Below are 21,072 nucleotides of genomic sequence, written 5' to 3'. Positions count from 1 at the left end.
GACAGGAGATAGCCCCAAGAGCCTACAAATGAGTTTTTCTCTTGCTTTAAACCCAACCAATAGAGGCAATGGCAAAGTCTGGTCCAAGCTGTTCTGCCAGGAGTTGGCAATTAGCACAGCATGATCCACCTACAGCACAGCTGTTAAAGGGCAGCCTTGGTGCTCTCTTATCTCCAAACCCCATCTTTCCCTGTGCAGGGGAGAAAAGCCACATCCAACCAGCTACACCCTGGCCTTTCTGCAGGAATTCAGTTTCTTCTCTTGAGTCCGACATACCCACTCAGGACCGTGGCCATGTAAAGGCCCAACTTGCGAAATATTTCCCAGTCTTCAACTTCTATGATCTTCCCAGCAATTAGGAACAAAATACCAATGGGCATGTAACTAGAAAGCAAGCACAAGAAAGACACAATTCAGTCATCAGGGGGTTTCTCAGACTGGTTGCTGGGGAGGGGAGAAGCCAGTTGTGGGCATGCTCAGTGTGCATGCTCATTCCACTGGGAGGCCCACGGGAAGCCAAGGGTACAGCCTCAAAGCCAGTATGCCTCTAATGTCCTTAGGACCTGCATGCTCTCTTCATTCTACTCAACTCCAAATTAAGGGCAGCTGGCAAGGATGTGCGCTACAGAATCACACACACAGTGCACATAAACCCTGGTGACCATCATATCTGCTCATCTCCTATGAGCCAAATCTCTCCAGCCATGATCATCTTGCTTCTCAGGTGTCATGCATAGAGACAATAGTAGCAGCAGCGGTGTGACCACAATAGCACCGTTTGTGGAGCTCCATCTAGCTGCGTCTTACGCTGGGGAAGTACTTTACACACGTCATTTCACTGGATGCTCTTCCCCTAGCCCTGGGGAAGGTTTTACTATCTTTTTCTTGCAGGTGATGACGCTGAGGTTTTAGTGGGATTAAGTGACTTCCCTGGCTGTCACCACTGGATATTTCATTGTCAGTTCCTGCCATTTGGGTTATAAAATGTCGAGCCAATTGCATGTGAACTAGGGGAACGAGGGGCCTCCCAGGAAAGCTGAACTTTTGGGCATGTCAGCGGCAGGACAGATAGGAGGTGTCTCTGGATGCAGGGAGACAGTTTTCTCATTCAGATTATGCCCAGGCTAGAACAGTTGTGATATTTTGAATTTCATTTCTGTATAGGACCTAAAAGGAAAAACACCTTCTGTTCCTAGACCCCAGGAACTTTCTGACAGGAATGCTGGGTAGCTGTAGGTTGCTCTCCAGGCCCGAGGCAAGAGATAATGTCTGACAGACTTTCAGGACTAGACTAATTCCAGAAGAGGATGTGAAATTAGTTAATACTCCTGTGGTGATGTATTGTGTACCCTAATAAAGCTTGCCTGAGGATCAGAGGACAGAGCCAGCCAGCAGATTAGACATAGAGGTCAGGTAGTGGTGGCGCACACTTTTAATCCTATCACTTGGAGGCAGAGATCTGTCTGGATCTCTGTGAGTTCAAGGCTACACTGGGCTACATGAGATTGACCTAGTATAGGAGAGAAAACAGAGCCAGGCAGTGGTGGCACACACCTTTAATCCTACTACTGGGAAGCACACACACCTTTAATCCCAGGAAGTGACATCTGGACAGAGAAAGGTATAAAGGTGTGAGGAAACAGGAACTCACTCTCTTTAGGCTGAGGATTTCATAGAGGTAAGAACTAGTGGCTGGCTGTTCTGCTTCTCTGATTTTTGAGCTTTCACCCTGATATCTGGCTCTGGGTTTTTTTTTTTAATTAAAAAACCATCTTAGATTTGAACAACATGGCCCCGTCTTGATTTTAAATGTCTGCCTTCTCTAGTAAGGACCCACTAAGGAAGGTAAGCCTCTTCTTTCCAGTTCTGAGAAGGTGTTATCAGGGGAAGCAAAATGGCATTAATCAGCGCTGCTCACCACATGATGATCTGAACGATTTTCATGGTTGCATCACTCAACGCATTGAAGAAGTCCACCAGAATCTGTCCCTTTTCTCCCATCTTTCCGATGACAAGTCCAAAGACGAGGCAAAAGATGATCAAGCCCAGGACATTGATGCCATCTGAATACAGGCCCACGATTTTGTATTCCTTTGTTGTGTTCTATGGACCAAAACCAAGAAAATATACTGAAGCATGATGGGAACCTGAGTGATCTGAGTCAGACGTATAATGATAATGAGAAAGCCTACCCATGAAACGCTTTGCCCCCTGCCACTGAAGTTTAAGGTGTTGTTTTTTCTTTTTAACAAGCCCATCTGTGAACATCTTTTTAAAAATTCCAATGCAGCAATGTTGTGATTTTTTTTTTATGAATTTTAGACTCTAGGTATTTTTCAGGGTTAACCACTAGCTACATTTGGAGACTTTTTTTTTTTTAAAGACAGAAATTAATAATGCAAGAACTACACAGTGTTTACCAGCATGAACATTTGGAGGACATTATACCATCTGTCCCTTCCTGATAATGAAGCCGAGGGACATTCATCACTATCTTCGGTCTTATGTGACCATCAGGATTTTAAAGCTATGAAAACTAGCCCGATAGCTGATACTATGAATCACTTCTTCATTCTGAGCAAAAAATAGCACGAGATTTACTAAGAGGTAACATAATCTGTGTAGGACAGACCAGATCTATAAAGAATTATCCTGATAAGCTCCTGGGGTACCAGTAATTTCTTATTTATGACAGAACAAATGTTTATGGTGCAGCTAGAATGTTCTAACTGCATAGGCTATGGCACAAGCTTTTAAAATGTAGCTGGAGAGACAAGATGAACTGTGAGGAACATGAGCCAATACCAAGATGGTTTTAGTATCTTAACTGCACAGCCACAGTGTGAGTTACAAGTGTCACACAGAAGCTAGGGCATAAATGCTGTCTGTGAGGTTAGGGAAAGCTAGGTGAGGGGTAGATCCCTGTCTTAGTCAGGGTTTCTATTGCTGTGAAGACATGACCACGGCAGTTCTTACGAAGGAAAACATTTAGTAGAGGTGGCAGCTTACAGTTTCAGAGGTTCAGTCCATTATCAACATGGCAGGACATAGCAGTATGCAGGAAGTCATGGTGCTAGAACCTCAAGTCCTACATCTTGATTGGCAAACAACAGGAAGTGAACTGAGACACTGGGCGTGGCTTGAGCATATTTGAGACTTCAAAGCCCGCCTCCACAGTGACACACTTCCTCTAACAAGGCCACACCCACTGAAACAAGACCACACCTCCTAATAGTACCACTCCCTTTGGGGGCCATTTTCTTTCAAACCACCATAGTACCCAAAAGATAAAGCATGTTCAAGAACGATGTACACCATAGGCAGAAGATGTGATGCACCAGGCCTCTGTAGCCTGCTTCAATGATTCTTCCTCATCCTTTATGGCCCCCAATACTCCCAAAGCACCCTGGTTTCTCTGAAGTTGACATTGTCACTCCTTGTCTGAGGATGTGACAAATCTGTCATATTGTCACACGATGTCATATCTGTTCTTCCACTATCCTCTTAATGTGCAGCAGCAACTCCAATATGGAGGGTGCTCAGAACACTGTTTGTGAAATCTTATCAATAGTTAGGAATAAGGAGCAAGTAAAAGGGGGATCTGCATAGAAGAGAGCCCCACTCCCACCCTGGGAGGCAATAAGAAGGCTGGCTACAGAGGACCCATGGCCATAGTTGGGAGAAAGGAAGGTGTTCTGCAGTAGGAAGCAGGGAGCCAACAATGGCCTACTGAATTTAAATTATATTTATTCACTTATTTGTTACTTTTATTCGTGTGTGTGTGTGTTTATGCTATGCATGTGGGGATGTCCATGGAGGCCAGAAGAGGGTACCAGATCCCTGAAGCTGGTACAGATAGTTGTGAGCTACCCAATGGGGAGGCTGGGAACTGAACTCAGGTCCTCTGGAAGAGCAGCAAGTGCTTTTAACCACTGAGCCATATCTCCAGGCCCCTACTTATTTATTTAGATGGACTCATTTGGTAGCCCAGGGTGGCTTCAAACTCATGATCTTGCCTTAACCTCTTGAGCACTAGGACTACAAGCATGCACTATCATATCCAGCTTTAATTTAACTAGTAAGTTGACTGAATATTCTTCTTCCTAAATTTCCCTCCTCCTTTCCCACTCCAAACCCAGAGCCAATATTTCCTCTGAGACCATTCAAAAGTCTCCTGTGGGCCTAAAAACTACAAATTTGATTCTCTGGAAACCTCAATAGCTCTCACAGTCTATTGATTTTCTTGATAATTTTATGGTCCACTCTTTCGACAAAATCTATTCTGAATGGAGATGAGGCCACTGTGTTTCTTACTTGGCAAAACATGCATGAGTTTGTTACAGAAACATTGGTGGCACTTGATTCTGGAGTGGTGCTGGATTCCATGAGGGAACCTGGCACACATGCCATTCATCCTTGTGAAGTCTAAGATGATCTGCATTCAGATGCACATACAGGCAGAGAGATTCAGGCAAGGAAGCAGGGGCCTGTATTCTGTGCTTTGCTAACCTAAAACAGTCCCCCAAGGTACTGAACTGTATGGAGTGGCTGAGGTACAGTGACAAGGCTCATCATTTTCTCTCTGAATAGTTGATGTTCCTTACTCCTGGTAGTCATGTTCTATAAAGTTCCACAGAGAAATACACAGCCTTGTCAAATCATTTATATCAAGCAATCAGTGCATGACACTGTTTAATGTGCTTTTCTATTTAGAGATAATTTTCTATACGTTGATTCATTAACATGGAATTCACAGCTAACAGGACTATACTCACGCCTGAATGAAGCTTCTTTAACACATATATTTTCTCTGCAAAGTGCATCACTGTGTTCTTGTACTTAGAAATATTACAGAGCATTTTATTACTATGCTTCCATCCGTTTTATATAGTAAAATCAATAAATAGCCAATAAAGATATGGAAAATGTGTAGTATCTTTCACCATCAGGGAGATACAAATTGAAAGGACACAGAGATTCCATCCTACCCCAGTCATAGTGGCTGCTGGTAAGAAAGCAAGTGCTGGCGAGCATGCAGAGGCGGAGCAGCTATAATGTAGCAGCCCCACTCCTGGGCACACACTCCAAGTCCCCGCTGCACATTGATGTTCACTGCAGCACTGGCCACAACAGCAAAGACAGGCGACAGGTACTCACTGACTGACAGATGAAGGGATGGAGGAAATGTGGTGTACATACACAGTGGAGTTTCATTCATCCATAAAGATGAGGGAAATTGTGTCATTTGCAGGAAAAACAAAGTACACATGGAACAGAAACAAAATATGCCAGACTCAAAGATGAGGGAAATTATATCATCTGCAGGAAAAAGAATTATAGATGGAATGGAAACAAAATATGCCAGACTCAAATATTGCATGTTTCCCCTTATATATGGACCCTAGGTTGAAAAGTCTATAGGGCTAGGGCATAGCTTAGTGGTAGAGTCTCACACACACATACAAATATGTATATCATATGAGAGTAGATGGGATTCTTAGGGAGGACAGAACAGAAAAGATTACAGGGATGACTATGAGCAAAGTGCATGAGAAATATGTGAGTACCCAAAATTATAGCCAGAGAGAGATGGGGTGGGGGCATGCATTGGGGAACTAGATCAAGAGTAGAATGCTTCTCTGGTATACAGGAGACCCAGTGTTCAATTCCCAGTATCCCTTATCACCCCCACACATGAACAGTCAGTGAAAGAGATCCTCAATGCAATACAGGACAAAATAAAATAAATAGACCACAAAAATCACCAAGAAAATGCACGGAAAGAAAACAGAAGTTGGGAAAAACATATACCAGCATGGATGCTTGTTTATTGAATGAAATCCAAAATGAACTGATATATCGCAGCCTCATGCAACCTCAGTTTGGACTCAGGTACTGTGGGCAACTCAGTTTTGTACCACTCTGGGGCGGGAACCACGAAAGGTTTCAGGGCTGCAGATGCATTTGGAGAAGAGGTAAACTCACAAACAAGGATTCTGTGACTAATAAAACTGAATATCTTTCTCCCTTTTGCCACTTGAGACTGGCACATGCCTGCCAGGGAGGGCCGGGGTGGCAGATGGTACCTTAGACATGGTGGTCATGGCGGTGGTGACAGACACCTCTGTGGCATTCCTCCCAGGATCACTGACAGGCTTCACTTCTTCACGCTTGGTTTTGTACTGCACATTGGAGAAAAACAGTTGCACACAAAATAAGAAGTTTGTTTGTTTCTTTGTTTGTTTTAAGCGTCCAGTTGGGGCTATACCACAGGGATGTTATTTTGGCCAAATAACTGTCATTTAAGGTTCTACTGATGGGGCTTCTGTTGCTTCTAGCTTTTGATGATCCTTCCCAGGAGGCACTGGGACTAAAAATGGGATCTAAAAATCTAAACCCCCCAGTCTTCCACAACTACCATTCAGTAATACTAGAATGTTCTCTCCCTTTCATGATAGGGGAAAGTGAATGGAGACATAATGCAAAGAGAAGCAGGTTTTATCCAGAGGTACTTGCACAGACAGGGAGATTCCTGTCAACCATTTTTGTTTTTATAAACTCATCATTTTTAATCTGGAAAAATAACCTTAGCGCTTTGATAAAAATAGTCGTGATGACTAATAAGTCCTGAGAAAGATATAACTGGGTGGTTATGTCCATATCAAGAGTTCCTCCAGGGCTGTGCTGTGGGTGAGATTTTGTTTGAATTTCTCCTGTCAGCCTGTTTGGTCCCATGAGGCTTCAATCATGGTGGCTGGAGAAAAAGCTACTATATTATGATGCTAGGAAGAAATGTCCCCCATGCAGAATCTCTGCCAACTCCCAACCCTACAAACGACCACTGTAACTGAGCTGCAAAGGCACCCCTTAAATAGAGGTGGTTCTGTTCTTGGTGGGGGCTACAGCGTAGCAACGCAATTGCCATTTTTGTTGGTCTATATAGAGGTCTCTGTCCATATAATTTATGTAAATGAATGCAGCAGTTGGTGATCTTCTCAGCTGTCTTAAGGAGTCCAGATAAACAGAAAAGGGGTTTTTAGTGGCTCAAAGACAATGGTAAACATTCATTAGAAAAAAAATGTAAAACACCCATGGCTTTGCTGAGGAGCTCCAGCAATGGACACCTAATGTTAAGGAGAAGGCCCAGTTCTGGGTGGGCTGGTCAACATGGTGTGAGTTAGACACAAATGGTCACCATGAAAGGGATGAGAAGGAAGCGATGGACAGCTCTTCTGTCTATTGCATTGCATCTACGGGAAGTCCAAGTTCTTTACAAATATAACACGGCTCTCCAAAATACAAATAAATAAAATAGAACATATTGGCAGACTCTTGCTTTTCTCTACGTGAAGAGAAGATCATGCCTGAGAAGAGAACTCTGTCAATCATGGCACGCATTTCATGAAAGCTCTAAAGACAGGAGTCATCTGAAACCCCATCCTTCACAGATGTACTTTCTGCTGTCAAGTTTTGATGGGGTCATTTCATTTCTTGTGTCACTGGAGAAAATGAAGTCTCAGTGGGTCATGGAAACACAGGGGCAACTCAAGAGCAAAACCACTGATATTACCTGCTGAAAACAGGCTTGGACCAGGTTCTCGGGGAACATGTTCCTGTTGGCAAAGCAGAAAGAACGATTATATCAGGGCAACAGATGGTTTTGGCTGTTAAACTATAGATCAATAGAATTGGGGATAGCATAGGATAGATTCTCCAGTTTCTCTTCTAGCTTCTGCTTTGCATAGTATTACTTGATGAGTCCCCCTAGTCAACTTCCACTTAACAGATTCCTTAAGTGACACCCTTGCTGTTCTTGGGGAAATGCTGCACAGGCAGATGGATACTCAGAGTTGAGACAGTTGTTTGATTTTCTGTATCTTTCCATTTTTAGAACTGTCTATCATATTTGTTCTTGGGTACTTAATGCCAGTTACAAATTCTGTCATAATTACCAAATTAAATATGTGAACTAATAAAATATGGGTGTGAAGAAAACTGTATGGACCCTATAAATAGCTAAGTTACATGCCTTGGAGACTCAAGAAACCCAAATGACTGTATTTTCTGCAGGTAAGTTAGGTATGGTAGGACAGTTGAAATATAAAGAGAAAAACTAAAGATTTAAGTACTTGGTTTTCTTGGCAATTTCTCATGATTCAGTTGCTCCGTTCTATGGAAATGGAACCTAGGGATTCTAACTATGCATTTATAAGTCAGCAAATTCAGCAGAAATTATATGAAATTACAGTGCATGGTTACAAGTAGAGACAATCATAGTCCCCAAACTGCTCAATATGTACATATCCTATAACTTTTTTTTTTTTACATTTGATCTGTTTGAATTGATACTTTCAATTTGTTAATTTGCTCGTGGCACTGGCCACTTTAGAAAAAAGGGTTTCTCTATATAATAAAAACATGAATTTCTCCAAGTAGCCCCCAGAACTGGCCACCCACTTCTGCCCGGCATCTTTTCAAGGGTATTTCCTGCATCTCTGTCCCTGCTAAGCCCTCAGACAGGGGCCTGGTCTATCCATTACTTTCTGAATCATGGTTGGCAAGTAGAAATGACCGGTGGTATAATTTGTAGGATTTATGGCAAAATGAGGATGCATATTATTTTAAAAATTATTTAAAATGTTAAGATATTGGACTGGGGGGATGGTTCAGTGGGTAAAGTACTTGCTGCATGAGCATAGGATCTGAGTTCAAATTCCAAGAACTCATGTAAATCTGGGCACAGTGGTACATATCGATAATCTCAGTGCTTATATGGTACAAATGGAGGCAGATACAGGAGACCCTCCAGAAGCTCGAGGACCAGCTGTCCTAGCATATACAGCACAAAAGCTGACTAAAAGACCCTCACTCAAGTAAGGCAGAAGGAGAGGGTCAACAAGCTAAGTCGTCCTCTGACCTCCACACAGGTGCACCATACATACACTCATTTAACACACACCTACAAATGTCAGGACATCAGAGCATTAAATCACTCATGCGGCCTTGTGCAACTACACAGACACCCATCCAGGAAATCACCCACCAGCAAGACTCACCTGATCAGGTCCAACATAGCGTCCACTGTGCTGACTTCAGGGGTTTTGCCTGTCCTGTTGATTTCACTCACTTTCTGAGTGACACCAGGTTTGATGCTCACAACCAGCACAATACCTGTGGCCAAGGACAGTATTCACAGAGAATTAAAACCTTCCAGGGCAGCTAGTATCCTGGGCGGCCTTTAGAGAACCAGTTGACAAGGTGGCCAAGGCAATACTGTGACATGAAGGGCCCCAAGTTCCCTACAAAATGCTAACCCTTAGTTACTACTTTGCCCTGCCCCCACTGAAGTGAATAAATGCATGACAAGGAAATCTTCTTGCTTCTCTTTTTTAAAGAATGAGTGACTTCCTAGAATAGCTTCTGGCCATACTAGGTTTAGTCTTTCTCCTGTTCTTCAGCCTTCAATCAGCATAGAACAATTTGAAGTAAAGGCACTTTATTTGTTTGATGCTTTTCTGTTATTTCTACCTGCAGATACACGGAAACCTTTCCAGAACTGTCTTCTAATAATATTCCACCACTCCAGATTAATTATCTGGTTTAAGATTATAATAACTCTTGGCCTTACATCTTTCTCCCAAGTGATACTGACAGGGCACAGACATGTCACTTTCTCTGTTTCTTATCAGAGACTTTGATACTCAGTACTACAGTCAAAATTCTGTCCTTACAGCATTTTGTTCACATAAAAGGTCTTATGCAGACTCAAAGGCATCAAAGGCCTAGGATAATCTGACAATATTGCTTTATGGCTAAAATGTGCATTTTAAGACGCCCAATTACTTTTTGAACACAAAGGTACAAATATGTAGAGGAAGGAGTTAGAACTAAGCATCACCAAGGATCACAGCAATGATGGTGGTGCAGAAATAATACACCACAGCGCGCAGACCGATCTTTCCAGACACATTGGAATCCAGTGCAGCGACACCTGGAGGGAGAGGGGAGAAAGGTCAAGTCATGTTAAGGTCAAAAGGCAGATTTCCAGCACAAGGGACTCTAATAAAGAGCCGTGAGGTGCATCTCACACAATTTGTAAGATGTAGCAAACACTTTAAAATTGCAAATGCAGAATTCAGAAGTGGAAGGCCAGTGGGGCACAAACTCCCTACACAGCTCATTTCCATGGCCATGGCCTCTGGTTTTCTTGGGGTTGGTCATAAAATAGAAAGAGTCCCCCTTCTGCAAGTGATGTATGGACACTGTCAAGATCTGTACAAAATATCACTCAATAGCAGAGATAAACTTCCTTTGAAATTCAGTATTGAGGAACCATATATCTTGAACCAAGTTAATTATCTTATTGTACAGTGACATTCATGCAAATCACAGTTGTGTTCATCTCTGTCTTTTCTATCAGGAGACTCAAGCTGAGAAGATAATATCTGCCTATAATTATTAAGGTAATAGCTACTGACCACCCCTGCCCACAAACATACTTTATCTCACCAGCTATAGTTAACATTCTACTAAATTTCCTTCTCAAAGTTTTGTAAACATAGATAATTTTATAGTTAACATAAAAGTACTAGTATTCACTGTCACAAACTTACCCTAAAGATAATTTACATTGGTTTATAATTGTCTGACATGTACCAGGTGGTGGTGGCACATGTCTTTGATCCCAGCACTAGGGAGGCAGAGGCAAGCAGATCGCTGTGAGATGGAGGCCAGCCTGGTCTACACAGTGAGTTCCAGGACAGGCTCCAAAGTTACACAAGAAAACCCTGTCTCAAAAAACCAAAACAAACAAACAAACAAAAAGAAATTGCCTGACATGTGGCTGGACTATAATGTGCTTTTTGGTCCCTTGTTGTTGGATCTTCAGATTGTCTCTGAACCTAAGTGCAGGTGGAAGTTTCTCTCCTGCTTGCCTCTTCCCAAATACCCAGCAGCTGCTTCTCAAATAATTGACTTGGAGGCTGAATATCATTTATAAATGCTTGGCTGATAGCTTAGGCTTATTAATAACTAGCCCTTACACTTAAATTAACCCATACTTCTTATCTATGTTTAGCCATGTAGCGTGATACTTTTTCTCAGAGCAGCATTCTCATATTGCTTCCTCTGTGTCTGGCTGGTGACTCCTGACTTTGCCCTTCCTCTTCCCAGAATTCTCCTAGTCTGGTTGTCCTGCCTATAATTCATGCCTGGCTACTGACCAATCAGTGTTCTACTAAACAAATTTGAGTGACAAATCTTTACAGCATACAAGAGCATTATCCCACAGTATTCCCCCTCCCTTTTTTGTCTAATTAAAAAGGAAGGTTTTGACCTTAAGATAGTAAAACTTAAGTTTTTAAGTTAAAAATAACCTATTAAAGTTATTAAGTAAGAATTACAGTAACAATATTCAATCATTTGCATTTGACAAAATTAGAGAAAATATTTATCTATCTTATCTTGGTGAATATAAGTTTTGTATCTAATTTACTTTCTATTATAACTAAGGAAAACTATAACTATTAGTTTTCAACTCGATCAAAGACCCCAGAAGGGTGAAATGTTACCTAATGACAGGAATATCAGGCTGCCTGGACAGTCGCTCAAAGTTCCTCTGCAACATTGGTGCATCCATCTTTGGCCTACAGGCCTAGAATATCTGACAGACTTATCTGTGAAGCAAGATTTTTGAAGGACTATTCTACCCTGTCTTGACAAAGTTCTGCAGTCACTTTCTTTTGTGTCCTGCATGTCCAATTTGGACAGCATACTGTCAGCAGTTGAGACAAGGGCACTTTCTTTGCCCACATGGCTAGCTTTTGCCATAAAGAAAAAAAAAAAACTCCATATGGAGTTTCTTTGATGCCCATCATCCTCTTTAAAGTAATTGGTGCTGCAAGAGCAGACATGTCTCACTGTCGAGAAAAGTCCAAGTTCTTAAAACATTTTAAATGCCACATTCTGTAGGTCTGTGCAGTATTTGAAGATTGCCTATCTATCTGAAATACATCTCTGTATGACCTTGAAAACATACCTAACACATCAGTTTGCTGTTATAGATGACTATTAATCTGCATTTATTAATTATATATTACATTTTTATTATTTATTTATTTATTTATTTATTTTTATTTTGGTTTTTCAAGACAGGATTTCTCTGTGTAGTTTTGGTGCCTGTCCTGGATCTTGCTCTGTAGACCAGGCTGGCCTTGAACTCACAGAGATCTGCCTCCCTCTGCTTCTCGAGTGCTGGGATCAAAGGTGTGTGTCACCACCGCCTGGCTATATTACATTTTTAAAATGAGCTGCATGAACATAATACCCTAAACAAGAGTAGAAATATACGTACAGTATAACAAAATTAACTTTAAATTTGTATCAATAAACCAAAATCCATACTAATGTAAAATATGTAAGATTAATAGTTGTATTTTTGGATTAAAGTAGAGTCAAGGAGCTACCCTTTTTTCCTATCATTTATATGTCCCCCCTTCTATTTTCAGAACAAGTTCCCTGAATCTAATCTCCTTTGTTTAGCCTTTTTTCCTGACCATTATCCATAACAACTTGTAAACAACACCCCTAAACAATGACAAACATTCATAGTTTATTTTTGAGAATGTGGGCATAGTTCTCTAGACTACTTCTTGATGATTAAGGGTGCTATTAATCTGATGGGGACCCTGAGAAAATTTGGGATTATGGTCAAGTCCTGACTAGAGTTGTCTGTGAGGCTGGATCATCTCAGCCAGCAGCCTTGAAGCCTTTCTGGATGCAGAACTCAAAAGATACTGCAACAGAGGTGCTCTCAAACATTAGATCATCTGGGCCACTGTTCCCACTGGAGATTTTTCAGGGGGTCTTTCCTCAATCAAACCTGATTTTTCTTAACACAGAATGAATCCACAGTCTCTCATTTCCTGTGGAAATAGAAGCATAACCTCTTCTCCAAAGTAACATATCTTTTGATTTAAATTTTTAAGTTATTTTCAAAATATATAGGTTGGATTAATCCAGCAACATTTATAATCAAATGTCTCTTAGCAGCTGTTGCTCCTTCCTTAGCAGTCAAACAATTCAAAGACAACACAACAATATACCGTATCCAGACTCTCTGTGTATTTTCCATCTTTACATGGCTTATTATACTTTTTATTACTCTATTTCTTTTCTAAGAACTTTCTTTACCCCCTTTCCTTTCTTTCTCAAGCCTACATATATTTTTAAACACATTGTAACCCATTTAGAGGTTTTTATTTTCTATCTGAATCTGTTTTATTGTGTATCTGTAATTATTTTCTGACCATTGCTTTAAACTGCCAAGTGGCTGGGACCAAAGTGGCCACCTTGGCTGCTGGTTCTCAGTCCAGCAGGCAGTGGCTGGGAGAAGCCTTTTTGTTCTGCCATCTGTGGGAGATACTTCAGAAATCTGCCATGCTGCTTAGCTCATGGCAGCTGGCAGCCAGCTCCATCTCTCAGGCAGCTGTCTGGAGATGCATCTCTGCGCTGCTGATGGCATGAGACTGTGAGACTAGGGAGACCAGTGTGGCTCCGTTTCTGTGCATTCACAATCTTTTTTAAGCTTTTTCAGGTCTATGTGGATCAATGCCCAAAGGTGGGCATCAAATGTAGCTGGAAGTTTTCCTTTGTCCGGCCCAGCCCACAGCAGCTTATTAATCACTCAGAGGCTTAATGTTAATTACAAACTGTTTGGTCTATGGCTCAAGCTTCTTGCTAGCAAGCTCTTTCATCTTAAATTGACCCATTTCTATTAATCTATGTTTTGCCATGTGGCTTCAAAGTGTTACCTGAGTTCCATTATATCTTGCTCCCCCTGAAGCATCAGCATCTCCTCTGACTCTGCCTTCTTCATCTTGTCTCTCTCTCTGGATTCCTCACCTGGCTCTATTCTGACTTGCCATAGGCAATAGCAGCTTCTTTAGTAACCAATGGTAACAACACATATTCACAGGTACAGAAAGACCATCTCACAGCACCTAATACAATAATAAATCATAGTAATTTCATTATCCACCCTAACATATTTCCCAGCTCTTTTCATGATTTCCAAAACTATTCCTAGATGAACAAATGTGTTATATACATGCTTGCTACTGTGAGATACCTCAGAAACCTAAGACTGGAAGGATACAAATAATTTCTATGGCACTGGAAAGCCAAGAGACTTAATGGCCACATTGTTAGGTCTACTTTCAAGTAGTCTTAGCTACCAATAAGATAACCCAATGTTGCTTCGTCTTGAGAGGTTTGTCTGAAGGGATGGTGTATTACAGTAGAAGGCACCACCTGTCTCTGCTAGAAACACATCCTTCCATCGGGGATGCTTACCCAAATGGAGTCATTTGATGCTCTCTGAGTTTCCAGGAGAGAGATGGGACAGATTGAGAAACTTTCCATCATGCTGTCATTTGGAGGTTTCAAATTCTACACTGCCTGATTTCCAAGCTGAGAATCCTGTTTTAAGCCAAAGGATCACCATAGGAAATGATTTTGCAATTTTAACATGAGTTGTCCCACAACTGTGTGCCAAGCCTGGAGTTCAGGGCAGCAGGAAAAGGGAAGAGGTTGTCACAGGCAACTCCAAAGGGAAGCCATTGGAGCTGAAGGGCCAGCAGGATGCACAGGTGGTGTTCAGAGGCATTCCTCACACCATAAAAGACCTATCCGTTTTCGTAAGTGGCTGGAGGATTGTGCTCCTCGTATTTCCTGACACATATCTGAAGTGCAGGAAAACTCTACAAGGGTGTCATTGCTGTTAAGGTGACAGAACAAGTTATTTCTCATTCTAAACAACGTTCTTTGACCTGTGGACTGCCCATCTGGAAGGTAGCACTTGGAGAAGGCCTCTGGCCTTTAGCGTCCACCCAAGATGTTGTTAAGGGTTCGTTCACCAACTTCCAGGACAAGACTAAAATCCAGACATCCTAGAATAACCTTGATGTCAGTGTAGTCCTTTGTGTGTGGGGTGGGGTGGGGTGGTGGGTAGGAATGGAGTTTGGTGTGCTGAGGAGAACTTGTTTTCCTGACAGTAAGGCCATCAGAAGTAGCAGTTGCAATAGTAAAGACAACCAAAATACCCAAGAGAGCTGAGGGCCACAATTCAAAAGTGAATGAGCTCATCTTTACGGAAGATGTTACATGTACTTTACAGGAGTTTCAATGTAATCATGTCTTAAGCTTTGTTGTGCACAAGGGATTGAGTTAATTATCACCAGGAAACTTTTTCCCCCAAATTTTGCTGTGCTTAAATATGCCTAAAATAAATGACTGTGAGTCAGACTCTCCAACTTTGAACCAACGTTGGCTACTGAGTCGTATTAAACTAAATTTCCTTCTTGCCCTCCCTGGACCAACACCCCACAGACCGACACTCTGCTGGTCACAGTGTTTGCAGAGACCCCCCCACACGGGGCAATCTCATCCCTGGCTCCTCCATTTTTCTCTCTGTTTCTTGTTCCCAGGAGATGAAGCACCTCTCACCACCCTGAGTTCAGTGCCTCAGCCTCGACTTTAGGACTCAGCTGGCAACAAAAGGCTCTATAAAAATGGGATTTTTGGTGGAAATGTCTTAGATATACCCCAAGTACCTGCAGCAATTCTCCTGTGCTCACCCTCAGGAAGATCTTTGTTCCCGTTTTTCTTATCTGCCTCACTCACTAATGTTTCCCAGCCAGACAAAAATGTTGCTAAAATCAACAATCCTACTTCTCTGTGTTGTCTACTTTCTCTACCATTGTAGTCACAAAAAAGGGAGGGTACCACAGCCCCTAAACCCAGGCTTTTGGATGACTTACAGTGCATCATGGGGGGGGGGGGTTGTTGATGACCACTATAGAGAGAAGGAACATGGGAAAACAGCTCTATCTTCAAAACTATCATAGAAACAAAGAAATTAATGAGTATGAAATGTCTGTCTGGATACTATAAATACATCATATCTGTAGAAGATGATGATGACAGCAACTGACACTGTCTTGAGCAATGACTGCACATTGACCACAGACATCCTTTAATTCTCATTTTAACTTAATGAGGTAGGCATTATTAGCCCATTATTAGAGGGTCAATCTTTGGCTCAGGTGGCTGTGAAACATGCCAGCAAGCTATGGATGTGAGCGGTGGAGCTCGGGTCCCATTCTCATGTGCTACAACACCTCAACTTCTTCCGTGTGCTATGAAATTCCAGAGCAGCCCTGTCCCGTGTACCTTCCCGTACTGTGGAAACTGTGTTTATCTTGTCCTCTGAAGTCGACTCAAGCTGCATGTGGCTAGTGAGCACTTGCCAGGTGTCTAAGTAACCGAAGCACTGAATTATAATTTTACTTAATTGAAATTACTCTCTATTCAAATAGCCATATGTGACCTGTGACTCTCATATACACAACACGGCACAGTCTCCACACCTTTCCAGACTGTGCAGCATTAAGTGGGCACTCAGCCATGCCAAGGGAACAGACTTAGACTTAACTCCATTAAGAAAACTCCTTGAATGTGCTCCACCTTGCCATCGTGGGGCAATGAGAGGAAGACACAGTAAGCTCCATTCTCTTGCATGTGGTCCTCTACTATTTCAAGCCTCGAGCCTCAGTCTCCCCTAGATCGGCGGTGTGGTAATTAAAGTGCTCTGTGAATGTTTGTACTCCAAGCTTTCCACATGACAGGAAGAGCTGCACTTTTATAGGCTATCATCTCCCCAGCGACCCACAGGTCCACTCCACTGACTGTGTCAGCTAAGCAGGACGTCTCCTCAGAAAGCTCCTACACACAGTGGCTTAGTTTCAGTTCCCAGAGCAGCCGATGAAAATACTTGTCACCAATAAAAAAAAGTCCACAAAAGAACACATTCAACTTCTCAGTGTTCCCTCAATTTATTTATTTGTTTTTCAAGACAGGGCTTCTCTGTGTAGTCCTGGCTGTCCTAGAACTAGCTCTTAGACCAGGCTGGCCTCGAACTCACAGAGATCTGCCTGCCTCTACCTCCCAAGTACTAGGATTAAAGGGGTGCGCCACCACAGCCTGGCTCCTCAACTTGTTTTTCCTCATTTCCTGTGCACCCACTTCCTAGACCCATTCAGATGTTTGTTTTGTAATTCCTACTTCCACAAAATGTATTGACTTATTATAGAGTAGACAGGCTAGCTAGGTCTGTGGCTGGTTAGAATTAAGAACCACTTAATAATGAGCTATGTCATGAAGTCCTGGAGCAGAGTCCACAGGAGCAGGAGGCGTCACCAGGGAGAGGAGACCAGGACAGACAGGATGGAATTGGATGGAAATGCCTAGGGCAAGATCGCCATTCCTAACCAGAGACAGTTTTGAGGCTGGGCTGTGGCCTGGAAACAGGAACTGAACTCAAGGTTGTCCTTAGAAGTTAAGGGCACCTGCTGGCTCTTTATTTTAGGAAAAAGGCATTTTCTTTATTTACCTCAGGAGGAGGCTCTGACGAGCAAGCAGGGAGGTTGGCACTTGGCCAGCAGAATAATCATCTGAACTTTTTATAACCACGCTACAAAGGAAGCAGGGTGGGCTAAACAATAGCAAGCTTTAAAAATAAATATCCGAGGGCAAGAGTCGCCTCAGAGTGCTCTCTGACGAAGCTGCCACCCACCTGAGAATGAAGTTTTCATGACAATCACTACCTTCTAGTCCAGGTGTCATGATGAACTCTGTCACTGAAGTCAGGCGTTTGCTAGCACGCCAGAGGTCTGAGTGGACAAAACATCCAAGTTCAGGGTTATACAAGTGTTAGACCACTGTCTGGGTGTGCCTCCAGCTGTGCCGCCAGCAGAGAGGCCAGTTGCACAAAGAGAAATAAGCATGGGTTTTGTCCCCAAGATCGATTTAGTCCCGTACACAGTGGTCTTTAAAAGCCTGTATCTCCTTCAGGTTGATATCGAGGAGCAAGCTGAGCAAGCTCGGCCTGCGCAGCCTGTGAGGATGCCACCTACCGCTGCGTCATCAATGGTCAGTGATGTGTGTCACTGAGCAACAAAACACACGTGATAAGCATTCTCATATCCATTCCCCTCCCTCTGATCCTTCATTGCACAGTCATTCAATATAGCTTTTAAAACCTTAAAAATTTCACACTCCAGTCAGTATAATCCTCCCGTGGAATTGAGGCTAAAATAGTGAACTCTTACCCTGGGAGATGAGACCCCACAGACATCCCTGCAGCCTGCATGTGTACATGCTGGATATATCACACACACACACACACACACACACACACACACACACACACACACACACCCCGGCCCTCTTTGTCAGGCTGAGCTCCCCTCAGAGCCTTCACTCATGCCCTTCCTCTCCAGCCATTATTCTCCACTCCTCATCTGGCTTTTAAGTTCTTGGGGTCCTTCTCTGAGCACCCAGAGTCCATGCTTGGCATCCTGTGCCTATTGGGTTTCACTTAAAAATGAAAATCAAAGGACTCATTAACACTTACTTTTCTCATTAGCCTATAAGCCTCATAAAGTCTTTCTCTCTCTCTCTCTCTCTCTCTCTCTCTCTCTCTCTCTCTCTCTCTCTCTCTCTCTCTCTCTCTCACACACACACACACACACACACACACACACACACACACACAAGGAGTAAATATAATGTGTGTGTGTGTGTGTGTGTGTGTGTATGACTAACATATTCATGTGTGGTTGTCTACCCCAGCCTTCTGGGAAGCAGAACATTCTAGAACGGAATTCATCTGCCCCAGGTGTTGCCCTGTGATTAATGTGATCTCGGGAAAGTGGCTTAATCTTGTTCCAACCTCCGGTTTCCTTATCTCTACAGATGGAGACAAGACTCCGCCCACTTGACGACTTCTTAGGGTTGCAACAAGGTGTAAACAAACATGTGACCATTTTTAAAACTCTGAAATGTTTTCTTTTCATTCTCTAGGGAAAACAAGGCTGGATATAATCTCACTTTGCTAATCGAGGGTACTGGAAATCTCAGCTGTCAAGATGAATACTTCTGGGATGGAAAAGGCAGAGGAAGTATGCAGAATGTATTTTTTGTGCGCATGTTTCACTGTGGCATCTCTGTTACTTAAAGACACTCATACAAAGAATTTCCTTGAAAAAGGGTTACATCACAACCCTACACTCTGTGAAGCTAACAAAATAAACTCATCCTTAGATAGGATTAAGGTAGAATCACTCCATAGCTGCTGTCATGTGGTCCATGTTTGATGGTTCAAAGCCTGTCAAGAAACAGTGAGTGGGGCTGGGGATATGGCTCAACGGCTAACGGGCTAAAGGATTAGAGTTTGGATACTCAGCACCCACAAGAAAAGCTTGATGTGGTGGTAGAAATTTGCAACCCAGCATCATGTGGGGGAGACAGGTGGGCCCTGGGAACTTGCTAGCCAGCCAGCCTAGATAAAATGGCAAGTTCCGGGTTCAGTAACACTGTTTCTAAAAACAAATGTGTAAAATGGTAGAGGAAGACATTGACCTGTGGACTCCCCATATGCACAGGTATGCATACCTCTACAACACACCCCACTGCACACACATACATAAACACACATACACACACACACACACACACACACACACACACATACACACACAGTGTATGATTCTTCTGCTGTTTGGGTTTTTCTGTATCACAGAATATTGGAGACACTGGTGTTTGGGGTCAGTTGTTCAGAAGATCCCAGGAGCTCTTCACAAGGCTTGTTATTCAATGAATGCATTCAACACAGTACAAAGAATTGGTTCTCAACCTGTGGGTCACAACCCTTTTGTGGGTCAGACAAACTTTTCACAGGGGTTGCCTAAGACTATTGGAAAACACAGGTTTTCCTATTTCCTAAGACTATTGGAAAACACATTACAATTCATAACCATAGCAAAATTACAGTTATGAAGTAGCAATGAAAATAATCTTATGGTTGAGGGTCACCATAACATGAACTGTATTTAAGGGTCTCAACATTAGGAAGGTTGATAACCGCTGGTACAGAGGATCTGAGTAACTCAATTATTCTCTCCCAATGCCCACACAAATATTTTTACAGCAACAGCTATCACACAGCTCAGTGAGATGATTTTTGTTTCATAACACAGCTGTATTGTCCTCATTTGCAGTTCTTAATTCTCTACAATTGGTAGCTGAGGCTTCTAGGTAGAACGTCTATGCTGGTGAATGTCACAAGCTGTGGGCAGAGTCTTTTAATATTGGTGGCAATTTCTGAATGTCAGTCTTTGCTCCATCACCCGTATTTAACCGAATCCTAATACTGACCATTGTAACTTCTGGTGCCAATTCAGGGACCTTCTAAAAACCTTTGACAGTTGACCAAAAGCACTAGGACCCAGTTTTTACAGTCGAGTACAAGTGATGTATCCAAGGGTTCACAGTTAGTGAACGGCAGAATCGGTGTTGAAAGCCAGGCAGTGTGGCTCCCAGGTCTGACTCTCCTGTTTAGCTGTGATGGATCCTTCCCCATGAGGAGCTTCCTCAAGGTGTCCATTTGCAGAGAATGACACAGGTGGACGTCACTGTTGTAACTCTCTTCCTGAGTCTGCAGGCTGGTCAGAGCCCTTAACGAGTTACATGAAGTCTTGTGTGTGTCCTCTCATCTCACTTCCGCCTCTCCCATGTTTCTGGAACTCTGCTTGAAGTCTTACATCTATCCTGAGATGTTGTGGCTTCCTCCATTCCCTTCTGTATGGAATTCCCTTCCCCCTCTCTTTTGATTTCTAGCCTTCCTTCAAAAGCCCCTCATATTTGCCTCTACTGTCTTGTTCCCACTAGACACTGCAATATCCTCCTTCTCGTTAGGATGGGCCTTAACTTTATATATTGTGGATGTACCACAGAGCCTGGCTCACTGAAGATGGATTAATGGTCTCCCAGATCCAGACCCATACTTTTAGAACATTGGAGAGTCACTAAAACCTCTACCGTACTTCACACTCCTGTGGGGGGAGTTTCTTCCAGTCATATGGAGCCTTGAAAGTGCTGGCACCAGTTCTAGCTGCAGGCCTGCTCACCTGCGGTTGATTCTCTGTTCAGGTCTTGGCAAAGCCACTTCTCTGC

At 42.7% G+C, this 21,072-nt stretch overlaps 1 protein-coding gene across 1 annotated transcript in view; it reads right to left on the bottom strand.

Annotated features, from left to right (window-relative positions):
• Positions 1-21,072, bottom strand: part of Slc1a1 (solute carrier family 1 member 1) — a 74,132-nt gene that overhangs the window by 10,523 nt on the left and 42,537 nt on the right. The window contains exons 3-8 of the mRNA XM_036208752.1: positions 9,899-9,991; positions 9,057-9,171; positions 7,571-7,613; positions 6,087-6,182; positions 1,919-2,103; positions 277-384 (exon numbers count right to left, since the gene is read on the bottom strand). Coding sequence (XP_036064645.1) covers positions 277-384; positions 1,919-2,103; positions 6,087-6,182; positions 7,571-7,613; positions 9,057-9,171; positions 9,899-9,991 — 640 coding nt within the window. The remainder of the gene's footprint in view (positions 1-276; positions 385-1,918; positions 2,104-6,086; positions 6,183-7,570; positions 7,614-9,056; positions 9,172-9,898; positions 9,992-21,072) is intronic.

This window comes from Onychomys torridus, chromosome 1 (assembly GCF_903995425.1).
Source record: "Onychomys torridus chromosome 1, mOncTor1.1, whole genome shotgun sequence".
NCBI classification, from domain to species: domain Eukaryota; kingdom Metazoa; phylum Chordata; class Mammalia; order Rodentia; family Cricetidae; genus Onychomys; species Onychomys torridus.
Note: the sequence above shows the minus strand (reverse complement) of the source record. Positions and strands in the feature narration are given on the sequence as shown.